General features: G+C 35.4%; 2 protein-coding genes across 2 annotated transcripts; one reads left to right on the forward strand and one right to left on the reverse strand.

Moving 5' to 3' along the window:
* Nucleotides 1-5,495: 5,495 nt before the first annotated feature.
* On the forward strand, nt 5,496-6,401 carry LOC103210788 (olfactory receptor 4P4-like). The gene has a single exon (XM_007956697.2). The coding sequence runs from the start codon at nt 5,496-5,498 to the stop codon at nt 6,399-6,401; it is 906 nt and encodes a 301-aa protein (XP_007954888.2).
* Nucleotides 6,402-9,993: 3,592 nt separating this feature from the next.
* LOC122151689 (olfactory receptor 4P4-like) lies at nt 9,994-10,944 on the reverse strand. The gene has a single exon (XM_042783089.1). It carries the CDS (start codon nt 10,942-10,944, stop codon nt 9,994-9,996), a length of 951 nt encoding a protein of 316 aa, XP_042639023.1.
* Nucleotides 10,945-12,413: the final 1,469 nt, after the last annotated feature.

Below are 12,413 nucleotides of genomic sequence, written 5' to 3' on the forward strand. Positions count from 1 at the left end.
GTGACTATAAAGGTAGATTGCAGCAGATGGAATACAAATTAATCAAATCATCTACATCTGTGGGAAGATACGATGGAGAAGTTCAATATCATCAGTCAGAACAAGACCAGGGACTGACTGTGAAACAGATCATCAATTGCTTATATACAAGTTCAGGTTAAAGCTGAAAATAATTAAGACATGTCCACAAGACCACACTGCAACTTTGAGACTATGCCACTTGTATTTGGAGACCATCTAACGAGTAGATTTAGTATTGAACACTAATGATCAAAGACCAGGGGAATTGTGGGATGAAATTGAGGATACCGTTTATGAAGAAAGTAAAATTTATTAAAAAGATAGGAAAGAAAGAAAATACCAAAATAAGTGTCAAGAGAGACTCTAAAATTTTATCTTGAATGGAGGGTAACTAAAATGAGTGGAAGAAATGATGAGGTAAAAGAGCCAAAAAGATTTCAAAGCTGCATTTAGTTAAAAAGGAAAAAAAAAAAAAAACCACAGCTAAGAATTATAATGAAATGTGCAAAAATCTGGAATTAGAAAACCAAAAGTGAAAAATATGCTTATCATTTCTCAAGCTGAAAGACTGCAGAACAAATTGATGGCTTCAGCTGCAGTATTGAAGGATTCTATGAGCAAATAATTGAAAGACACTGCAAGCAACAAAAGAGGACGGAAGAAATACACAAAGCATTTTACTCAATGTTCAATCATTTCAGGAGGTATCATGTGATTAAGAACGTACGGTACAGAAGAAAGAAATTCAACCTGCACTGTAAGTATTGGTGAAAAACAAGGCTTCAGGAATTGATAGAATATCAACTTAGATGTTTCAGCAAATAGATGCAACATTGCGAGAACTTATTCATCTATGTCAAGACATTGGGAAGATAGCTCCCTGGCCAACTGACTGGAAAAGATCCATATTTGTGCCCATTTCAAAGGAAGGTGATCCAAAACAATACATAAATTGTTGAATAATATCATTAATACCAAACACAAGTAAAATTATCCTGAAGATAATTCATAAACAGTTGCAACAGTACATCAGCAGGGAACTAACAGAAATTAAAGTCAGATTCAGAAGAGGGTGTGGAATGAGGGATATCATTGATGATGTCAGATGGATCTCGTCTGAAAGCAGATAATAAAAGAAAGATGTTTACCTGAGATTTATACAAAACATTCAACTGTGTGGATCATAATAAATTATGGATAAATTGCAAATAACTAGAATTCTACAACACTTTATTGCTCTCCTATAGAACCTGTACATACACTTAGAGGCATTCATTGAGAGAGAACAAGAGATTACTGCAAGGCTTAAACTCAGGAAAGTTGTGAGTCAGGGTTGCATCTTTTCAACAGTTATACTATCTATATGCTGAGCATAAACTTAAATAAAAGTATGTTGAAAAATAAATAAAAAAATATCTGAAATAATTGTCAAAGGTGTTACTTTTAATTTGTAATATTTTGAATATCATATTTTCCCCTACAGTTATCTGCATTTTGTAAAATAACTACAATATGTATACATTATTTTTATTTATAGATATTTATATCAAAATAAAAGTTGAATTAAAATATTATTCAAAATTGTCATTGTAGATGTAGAGAGAATCCATGAGAATAGATGAATTTCCAAAAGGGGTAGATTGTTGGTATAAGAGGAGCTCTGGTGGCATAGTGCCTAGGGCATTTGACTGCTAACCAGAAAGCTGGCGGTTCAACCCACCAGCCACTACTTGGAAGGAAGATGGGGCAACCTACTTCCCTAGTGATACTGCCTTGGAAACCCAAGGAGAGGTCGCCATGAGTCAGAAACAACTTGAGAGCAGTGAGTTTGGTTTGGTTTTCGTTGGTATAAAAGCAAAGTGTGCCTGTCCAAGAAGAAGGTATCTAGAGTGACAGGAAATGAGGGGTTCCTGTGAACTCCATCAGGAATACTAAATGAGGTTGTAGGAGGAACTGATTTGCTGCCATTTAACCCAAGGCACAGAAGACATCTAGGAGAAAAAGAGAAGTAACTTTGTCAAACTTAAAGCAAAATTGAGTGGGCGGAAGGAGTGGGCTGAAGTAAACATGACTTTCTTTTAGAGTAGCCTTGGTTTCCCTACAATCAAAGCCTGAGAAAATGCCTACAGCCAAGGAGTTTATTTGGGAAGTGTCCAAGGGGGCAGGAATGTGGGGCAGGGAAAATAAAGCTGGCAAAGAAAGAGCCAGTGTAAAGATGAGTGGTCTTGATGGCCAGGCTCATGGGGACTGACACCTCTTCTGAAAGACCTTCAGAGGAACTGGATGAAACTCATCTCAGAAGGCCTGTCAAAGAGGGGAAGGATTTATCTATCAGATCAAGTGTGACTCAGTGGGCTCTGACTTCTGCACACTTCTGGGCTGCACTTCTTCAGGTTTGCTATGGGGACCTACACCATTCCATGCTGTTGTCAGACAAGACCCAAGAACATCATCATCAGTTTTTCTGAGCACATGGGCTGTAAGGATCTGCATGGAACTTGTTAAGCTGCTGGGCCTAGAGTAAGATGTGGGACCATTTGAACCTGAGATAAAACACAGGAAGTGTTCCACCCACTTTTCCAACAACTTATTGTGGGACACACAAAATTTCAAAATGTGGGTCTAAATGGAGCTCTGGAGGCACTGTGGTTAAAGCATTCTTCTGCTAACCAAAAGGGTCACTGGTTCAAACCCATTGGCCACTTCATGGGAGAAAGGTGAAGAAGTTTGCTTTCATAAAGACTTATAGCCTTGGAAAATTTATGGGGAAGTTCTACTCTGTCCTATCAGGTTGTTATGAATTGGAATCAACTCCATAGGTAAGTTTGGGTTTGTTAAGGATTCTTTCATATTTTCCATTTTGCCTCTGCTCAGACCTTATTCCCAACTGGTTCCTTAGAATTTACAACAGTATAAGGTACATGTTTTATGATCTAGCAACTAAATAAAAATGGATCACTGATTTGTGATGAAAATCCATAGATATAAGGAATTATAAACTTTGAAAAAGTCATCACTAGATCAATAACCAACATCATGAAAAATGAAGTTGTCAAGGATTTCATTTTACTTGGATCCATGATAGCCTAGGAAGCAGCAATCAAGAAATCAAACAACATACTGCGTTTGGGCCAATCTGCTGCAAAAGACCTCTTTAAAGTGTTAAAATGTTAACTAATATATGTCTGACTCAGGCCATGGTATTTCCAATCATCATATATGCATGTGAAAATTGGACAATGAAAAATGAAGACCGCAAAAAAATTGATGTATTTGAATTACGGAGTTGGTGAAGAATACTGAATGCATTGTTGAATGCCAGAAGAAAGAACAAATCTGTCACGGAAGAAGTACATCAGAATGCTCCTTGAAAGCAAGAATGGAGAGACTTCATCTCACATACTTTGGACATCTTGTCATAAGGGACCACGCTTGATAAAGAAGAGGATTAGCAAAAAAGGTGAAGACCCTCAATGAGAAGGATAGACACAGTGGCTGCAATAATAGGGTCAAATATAGGAAGATTTGAGGATTGTGCAGGAATGGGCAATGATTCATTCTGTTGTATATAGGGTCACTGTGATTCAGGACCTACCTGATGGCATCTAACAATAAAACAACATCAGTAACAACCTTGACGTGACTATCTTTTCAGACCTTGAAAGGCATGAAACCATTTTCACTGGCACATTTGGTGAATATTTTATTTGCGAGATCTCTCAACCCACGAAAAAAAGGTTAGAGTGAGGAGTGGGATAGTAAATTCATTTTAAATTCCACTTAGAAATTAAACAGTATATATATATATATCCACATTAGATCACAATGGATTCAACTTTTAGATATGGAATAAAAGCATTTTCTGGGTAAATGCTGGCAATGACCTTTACTTCCTATTAGTTTCAGAAATCATGAGAGAATCTTCCTTTCTTCAGGGATCGCACACTCAGGACCAGCGGACTTGATTGGATGATGAAATTTATTAATCTTTAGAATGGGAGGTAAGAATTTATTCTGACTTCCTGCTAAGCTATGAATGCTGCATTGACTCAAAGCTAAAGGAATTTATCTATGAACTAATCACCTGGTAAGTGAAAATCCAACCAATTTATAGGAAGTAAATATTGCTTCCAAAGAGGCTTTAATTAAATGTTATTATCTATACATACATATACATTTATATCTAAATAATATAAAGTAGATTTTTCTTTATAAATATGCTGATTTTTATCCTTTTTGAAATGTGTATTTTCTTCAACTTTTTGGCAGCACTTAAAATAATAAATTATGAATCATGTGAAATACATTTTTCCCTTGGTTGATGTCAAAATAAAGCATAATATTTTTGTATAATACCAGGAAATTCATTTTAAAAAAAGTAATGATAGTATTCTATGTCATTTATGTGGCTTATGAGAGGAAAACTAAAAGGAGTTGATAGAGGGATGAAGTGAGTAACTTATGTGTTATGTAAAGGAAAAGAGACAAGTATATAGAAAAAGTAGGCATAGAACAAAGGAATTAAGGAGTGAAATGAAATAGAAATTCATTACTCCTTTTCTCCTTTGCTACTCTTTGTGTGAGAGATAGAGTGGGTAATTAAGAGCATGAAAGGTTATGGGTTTAGAACACATTAATATCAGAAGATACTGGACACTAATGTGAAATAAATTTAATGAGCATGGGAGAAGATTTGTGAATTGTATGAGAAGAAAGGTTTACATCATTGGAGAATTGATGTGAGTAACAGGAAAAAACTTGGAAGCTGTTGGGAAAAATGAATCTTTGCTTTGATTTTTTGGACAAAAAAACATGGGTTGCAGAAGGAACTAACCTAAAATTCCTTGAATTATTCCAAGAAAAGAACTGTCACAGCCAGTTGGGCTTCAAATGCTATCATCTATTTTTATTGCTCTGCATAATATTAACATGCATTAAGCTTGTCATAGTTAACATGAGTCAAATGATAATTACCTTGGATATCTCAATATTACAGATAAACAATATTTTAATGAACTTTAAAAAAGTAAAAAAATGCACAATAAGTGGAATATCAAAATTTAAATAAAGACTGCATCTTAACCTACACTCGCACACTTTATCCTTGTTGTCTTTCAACTTATCAAAGGACAACTTATTCCAGGAAAAGAAATGCATCTGCTCTGAGCTCATTTTACATCTCATACCTGAGGTGACTCTGCATTTTAATTTATGCCTTGAACTACTGCAACTGATACTATCATTCTTGTTTGCTCTCAAAAATATCCTGATTAGAATGGTAAGTTATATGGTAAGCCTGCTGATACAAAGTTTAGAATTAATGACTTTAAATGTAGTAGAAGATAACTGATGGAATAACTCAATTTCTTTCTACAATACTCACTCTGATTGACACCACGCTTAATCAAAATTCCTGATGCTGACCTGTCCCTTTTTTTTCAGGTCCACCTTTCGAACATTGACTGCATTAGATCATGGAAAATATCAATAATGTCACTGAATTTATTCTGTTGGGACTTTCACAGAATAAGAAAATTAAAAATTTTTGCTTTTTATTATTCTTATTTTGTTACATAGCTATTTGGTTAGGAAATGTTCTCATCGTTATTTCCATCACCTATAGTCAGCTAATTGAGCAACCCATGTATTTTTTTCTTAATTATCTTGCTCTCTCAGACCTGTGTTATACCTCAACAGTGACTCCCAAGCTAGTCACTGACTTACTGGAGGAAAGGAACACAATTTCTTATAATAGCTGTATGGCACAGCTTTTTGCTATGCACTTCTTTGGGGGGATTGAAGTCCTCATCCTCACAGTAATGGCTTATGATCGATACGTGGCCATCTGCAAGCCCTTGCACTACACCGTCATGATGAGCAGGAGAAAGTGTGATGCCATGGTCTTTGCTTGCTGCATTGGGGCATTTCTGCATTCCTTCGTCCAATGTCTTCTTACTATCAACCTCCCTTTCTGTGGCCCCAATGAGATAGATCATTACTTCTGCGACGTGTATCCTTTGCTGAAACTGGCCTGCACTGACACGTACAGAGTTGGGATCCTGGTTGTTGCCAATTCGGGCATGATGGGTTTGGTGACTTTTGTGGTCCTGGTGCTGTCTTACATTTTGATACTATACACCATCAGGAATCACCCAGCCAAAAGCCGCAGCAAAGCTCTGTCCACTTGCAGTTCCCACATAACAGTTGTGATTCTATTCTTTGTGCCCGTCCTGTTCATTTATATCAGACCAGCCACCACTTTGCCAGAAGATAAAGTGTTTGCTCTTTTCTACACCATCATTGCCCCCATGTTCAACCCTCTGATCTACACCCTGAGAAACATGGAGATGAAGAATGCCTTAAGGAAAGTGTGGTGCTAGAATCCATTTTAACTTTAAGACAATTGATCTAATTGATCAATTGATTAATCTCAGTATCCACCCTATTAAAGTGAGTTTGCCTCTGTTAAGCTTATTAAAGGATGTAAGAAAAATAAGCAATGCCACTGCCCTCACTTCATTAGTATTACTTACTTTGAACTACTTTCTTCTTTTTTTGTTAATCTATGTTTCCTATTTACAGTACCCATGGTACCATGAGGAGCTCTGGTAGTGTAGTGCCTAAGGCACTTGACTGCTAACCAGAAGGATGGCGGTTCAAACCCACCAGCTACTCCTTGGAGGAAAGTTTGGGCAATCTGCTTCCATATTGATATTGCCTTGGAAACCCAAGGAGGGGTTGCTATGAGTCGAGTCGGACTTGATGGCACATAACAACAACAATGCTACTATGAGTCATTATTTCCTTGTTTCCTTGTTCAACTGCTACATTTTTCTTTGATATTTTTTTTTCTTTGTGCTTTATCTATAGGTTTCTAAGCAAAGCTCAGACTTCTAACCTTTCAGTTTTTGTTCCAATAAACAAATCCGAATTTACATAGCATCTCAGATTTAAAGAGCCCATATGGCTTATTGGCAAGTGGTTGTGTTCAGCTGCTGATCAAAATGTTCATTAAATCCACAATCACTCCATGGGATAGAGATGTGGCTCTGCTTCCTTAAAGACTACATCTTTGAAAACCCTATGGAAGCACTGCTGCTCTGTCCTATGAGTCCCTTCAAGATGGAATTAACTTGATGGCAATGGGATTGGTTTTAGCTATATGGCCTATTACTCTCTCTGTATTCTCCATGAAAAAATGAGTACCAGAAACTTAGAACCATTTTTGCCACTTGGCCCATGTTTTTCCATATTCACTGCAAAAATGCTCCCTCCCTGCAAAAAAAAAAAACTAATTAGAGTCTAAACAATAAAATACAATTTATGTAAAAAATAATAACTCTATAGAAAACTTGAAAGTGTTTTTCTGAAATAATTGTGATAATAAAATAAGTTTTGTGCTTAGAAAAGAAACTGCTTAAAAATGCTTTATAGGTATTATTATTTATATCTGTAAATTAATTTTTATAAAATGATATTTAAATATTTAAACAAATATTTTATTTGCAGTTACTTTATACCTTAAAATACTATTTTCATAATATAAAAATTCTAAGAATAAAAGCTGTGCAAATCATGTTCATACATGTTTCAGTAATATTGCAGATTAGCGTTAAATAATACCATCAGAACCAGGTATTTGTAAAAATCCTTAATCTCCTAATGAAAAGCTACCTAAACTTTAATTTTGAAATGATGATCTAAGTATTTACCTTATTTTTCTGATGAGTAAACTGTAACTAAAAGGATTTAAACTTGTCTTAACATTAAACTGAATATTAGTGAAGCATTTAATTTGTTAAATAAAGAAAAACAAACAAACAACCCCAAAAAGTCTGTTATATCTCTTTATGAGAGAATATAACTGACAGATCCCCATTACAACATGTTTTCCATAGATTTTATCACATATTATTTTACAGTTTTTAAACATGAATTTAGATTATAAGTGGAAAATATTTTACTTAACAATTTAATTGCCTTAAGCACTATGCTCTTTTAAGATTTATCTATATAGGATGAAGTTGACAAGAACTTGAAATCTTAGCTAGGAAATTTAGGGTGCAGTGAGTTTATGCTAATGGCAGAGGATAGACTGTAAAGGAAGTCGAGAATAGTGGCCCAACTCATAATGAATCAATGTCGCTGAATTGTACCTGTAAAAAATTGCTGAATTAGCAAATGTTCTTCTGTGCGTATTTCAACTACAACACAAATATCATAAATTATGTTAAAAAAAGTTACCAAAAAATATCATTAATTTTGATGAGATTGTTTCCTTTCCTTTTGTGACAAAACCAGTGTGCTTTTCTCATTGACTTTATCTATTGAATGTCAAAGTACAAAGGAGTAGCACCTATGATATATCAGGAAGGACAGTGGAATTGTTTCATAGACATAAAGAACTTGGGAGAAATAAGTATACATCTTGGGGAAAATGACAAGCAGAAGAGACAAAGGAAAATGATTTAAATGGTATGAGGAGTAATGCCCTGTCCAACACTCCAACGCAGTATGTATAATTCCAGGGTATGATATGAGGTCTTTGTTTATTCTTTCCCTTGGGAGTTTCAGCTCTCAGGCATCTGTAAGATTAACTATCTCACGGTCTGGATAGTTGAATCACATCTTTGTCATTTACTATTTTTGTGACCTTGGATAATTTTAACCATGTTCAATTTTCATCTTATATATATAATATGTGACTTTATTACAACAACATTTCTATAAGATTAAATTCACTCACATTGAAAAGTAGACAGATCTGTGAAATGGGCACATGTTTCTAGGTCCTGGGATCATATAGAGAGATCCTAGGGGACAGGGGATTCAGTGGCATGTTAATTTGGGAGACTTGAATGATTTGTATTGCCATCTATTCAATATTTTGAGGTATTTTTGTTTCCTATAAAATTATGGACAGGTTAATATCATGGAATCATGATAAGTTAGTTTGAGATAGAAGGCTTCAAAATAGATTTTTAAATGTATAAAGGGGTATTTTTCCATCCAGCCATTTTCAAAATCACCAAGAGAGTCATTAGAAAAAAAAAAAAAAAAAGACATTTTAATATGGAATATGTGGGTCTGATTTGCCTATTACTAACATAAGTTTTGAGGAGCTCTGGTAGCATAGTGGCTAAGGCACTTGACTACTAACCAGAGGGCTGGCGGTTCAAACCCACCAGCCACTCCTCGGAAGGAAGGTTGGGCAATCCTACTTCCGTAGTGATACTGCCTCGGAAACCCAAGGAGGGGTCGCTATGAGTCAGGGCTGACTCGACAGCACATAACAACAACAACAACAACAACAACATAAGTTTTTAACTGTATTTTTTAAATATTAGTTTTCTTGTAAGAACTGACTGTATGAATAACAAGCTTATCACATACATAGATTCTGTTGTAAAATTTGAAAAATAATATGCAAATAAACCTAAATTACTGCAAAGCATTAAGCCAGTACTGATTCTTGGGTGCCTAGGCTGGCTTATTTGGCCATTGTCCAATTGCACCATGGTAGAAGCCTTTTATGCCCGGTCATAGCTGTATGAAGCAAACATGCATTAAAGTAGAAAAATAAGTGAGAAGGAATAAGTGTCAATGAAGTTATGGTGTTTAATGTGTCACTAAGATGTGACATGATTGCAATAAGGTATGAAAACCAGAGTTATGTGGTAAGATACTCATAAATTAATTAAATAAATATTCAGTTTCTAATTTATGCTATAAACTTTGCTTGTTACTAAGAAAAGAGAAGTGAAATGAATGTGACATGCCCCTTACTCCCAAGAAACCCATAATCTAGTAAAGAATAAAAAAGAAACCAAGTCAGGAAAGGAGTTGAAAGAAGATTCCCACTAATGGCAAGTTACTGGATTTCCATGGTCTGGTTCCTATTCTCATTTGTAGAAGGAAAGCAAAGAGAGGAGTTCTCATGACAAGATATTCACTTGCATCTCATTTTGTGAATCAAATGCCCTTCACGTCATTTGCTTCTCTTGCCACAAATATTTGATTGCACCACACTTTCTTTATGGCATTTTTCATCTCCATGTTTCTAAGTGTGTAGATAAGAGGGTTGAGCATGGGGACAATAATTGTGTAAAAAAGTGTAAACACTTTGTCTTCTGGTAAAGTTGTTGCAGGTCTAAAGTAAATAAAGATGACAGGTACAAAAAACAGAATCACAACTGTGATGTGGGAACTGCAAGTGGAAAGTGCTTTGCGACGGCTCTCTACAGAGTATGCTCTCAACGTATACATTATCATAATGTAAGAGGCCATCAAAACCACAAAGATCACCAATCCCATCATACCAGAATTAGCAATGACTAAGAAACCAATTTTGTCTGTATTAGTGCAGGCCAGTTTCAACAAAGGATAGACATCACAGAAATAGTGATCTATTTCATTGGGGCCACAGAATGGTAAAAAAATTGCAAGGAGAAATAGGCCAAGGGAATGCACAAGGCCCCCTGCACACGACGCTATGAGAATTGTGTTGCATCTGTGCCTGTTCATGATGATGGCGTAGTGCAGTGGTTTGCAGATGGCGATGTACCGGTCGTAGGCCATTCCTGTGAGGATGAAGACCTCAATACCTCCAAAGAAGTGTGTGGTAAAAAGTTGTGTCATGCAGTTGTTATAGGAAATTGTTTTTCTTTCTGTCAGTAAATCGGACATTAGTTTGGGTGTCACCGTGGAGGTGTAGAAAAGGTCTGAGAGAGCAAGGTAACTAAGGAAGAAGTACATGGGTTGGTTACTTAGCTGGCTGCATGTGATAGAAATCATGATAACCAAGTTTCCCAAGCATATAGCAATGTAACATAGGAAGAAAAATAAAAAGCAGAGCATCTGGATTTCCTTGTTCTGAGAAAGTCCCAGAAGAATAAACTCAGTAACATTATTCCTAATTTCCATGGCTTGATTCAATTATGGACAGCCCTAGAAAGTTACCTGAAATGACAAAATTAATGAGGGAAATCATTAATAAGAAAAAAAAGAAAACTATTATCTAATTAAAATTACATAAATGGCATTTTTGTAGTCTCAAATTATCCTGAAGATTATAGAAATAACTTACACAGTCAAGAAAATTATTTTGAACTCCTAGTGGCACTAATATTCTGAGAAATGAGGATACAGTGATAGATTAGACACCACTTTGTGTAATTTGAATTTTTTCATGAGAAAGTAAAGTTATTTTGATAAAGAATTAATTAACAAGATAATTGTCAGTATGTTAAATACAGTGACAATTTTACGTATGATCTGGAGAATTTTGAGAGTGAAATAGAGCACTATTAATAATTACACTGTGGTTATAGGCACAAAATAGAAATTTCCAGGGAGAGTCAAGATGTGTTCCACAGTAATGATGAGTTACACAACCTCTGTGATTCTCATGAAAAACTTTATGTTCCACACAAGATTATCTTTGTAACTAATTAGAAAAATGTGTAGGAAATAATTTCATAATCCTTGAAGAAATACTTGAATATTGCAATTACCCAATTATTTAGGTTTGTAAGACAAGTCCTTAGTATAGTACCAGAATATTGTAATGTCAGCTTCTAGGAAAAAAAACAAATAACAGTAAGTAGCATCTTACTTAGAAGGCATTGCACATTTCTAAATATATTAACTATTACATGGTCAGTTCCTCTCGCTACATATGTATTACTTTGCCCATTTTCAGATGAGGAAAGGAAAACATTTAGTGCTGAAACAATGGGCACTGATTTTACAAATCTAGTAAACACCCAATATTGTTGCCACACACTGTCAAGGAATTTCTGACTCGGTGATCTTGTGAACAACAGAATGAAACACAGCCTAGTCCCTGAACATCCTTGCAATTGTTACTGGGTTTGAATCCATTTTTGCAGCCACTGTGTCTATCCATCTCTTTGAGAATCTTCATCTTTTTTGCTTACCCTCTACTTTACCAAGTATGCTATCCCCCCTAGGGACTGGTCCCTCCCATTAACCTGTCCAAAGCACATGAAATGAAGTCTCACCATCCTCACTCCGAATGAGCATTCTGGCTGTACTTCTTCCAAGACAAATGACTTTCTTCTTCTTCTTCCAGTCCGTGGTATATTTAATATACTTTGCCAACACCATGATTCAAATGAATCTACTCTTTGGTCTTCCTTTTTCATTGTCCAGCTTTTGCATCCATATGAGGATTTTGAAAATATCATGTCTTAGGTCAGTTATCTTTGTGACATGCTTGCCTTTTAACACTTTAAAATGTTAATGATGGGATATTAATTGAAATGTTTCCACAAATAAATCCAATTCTGGAAGCATTCAATCATCAATCCCAAGAAAGATCAAAGACAGCTACCAACTTCAAGAGATCTATGTCCATGTTCATTCCAAAG

This window comes from Orycteropus afer, unplaced genomic scaffold (genome assembly GCF_000298275.1).
Source record: "Orycteropus afer afer isolate SDZICR_OR568_19922 unplaced genomic scaffold, OryAfe1.0 scaffold00650, whole genome shotgun sequence".
Classification (NCBI taxonomy): domain Eukaryota; kingdom Metazoa; phylum Chordata; class Mammalia; order Tubulidentata; family Orycteropodidae; genus Orycteropus; species Orycteropus afer.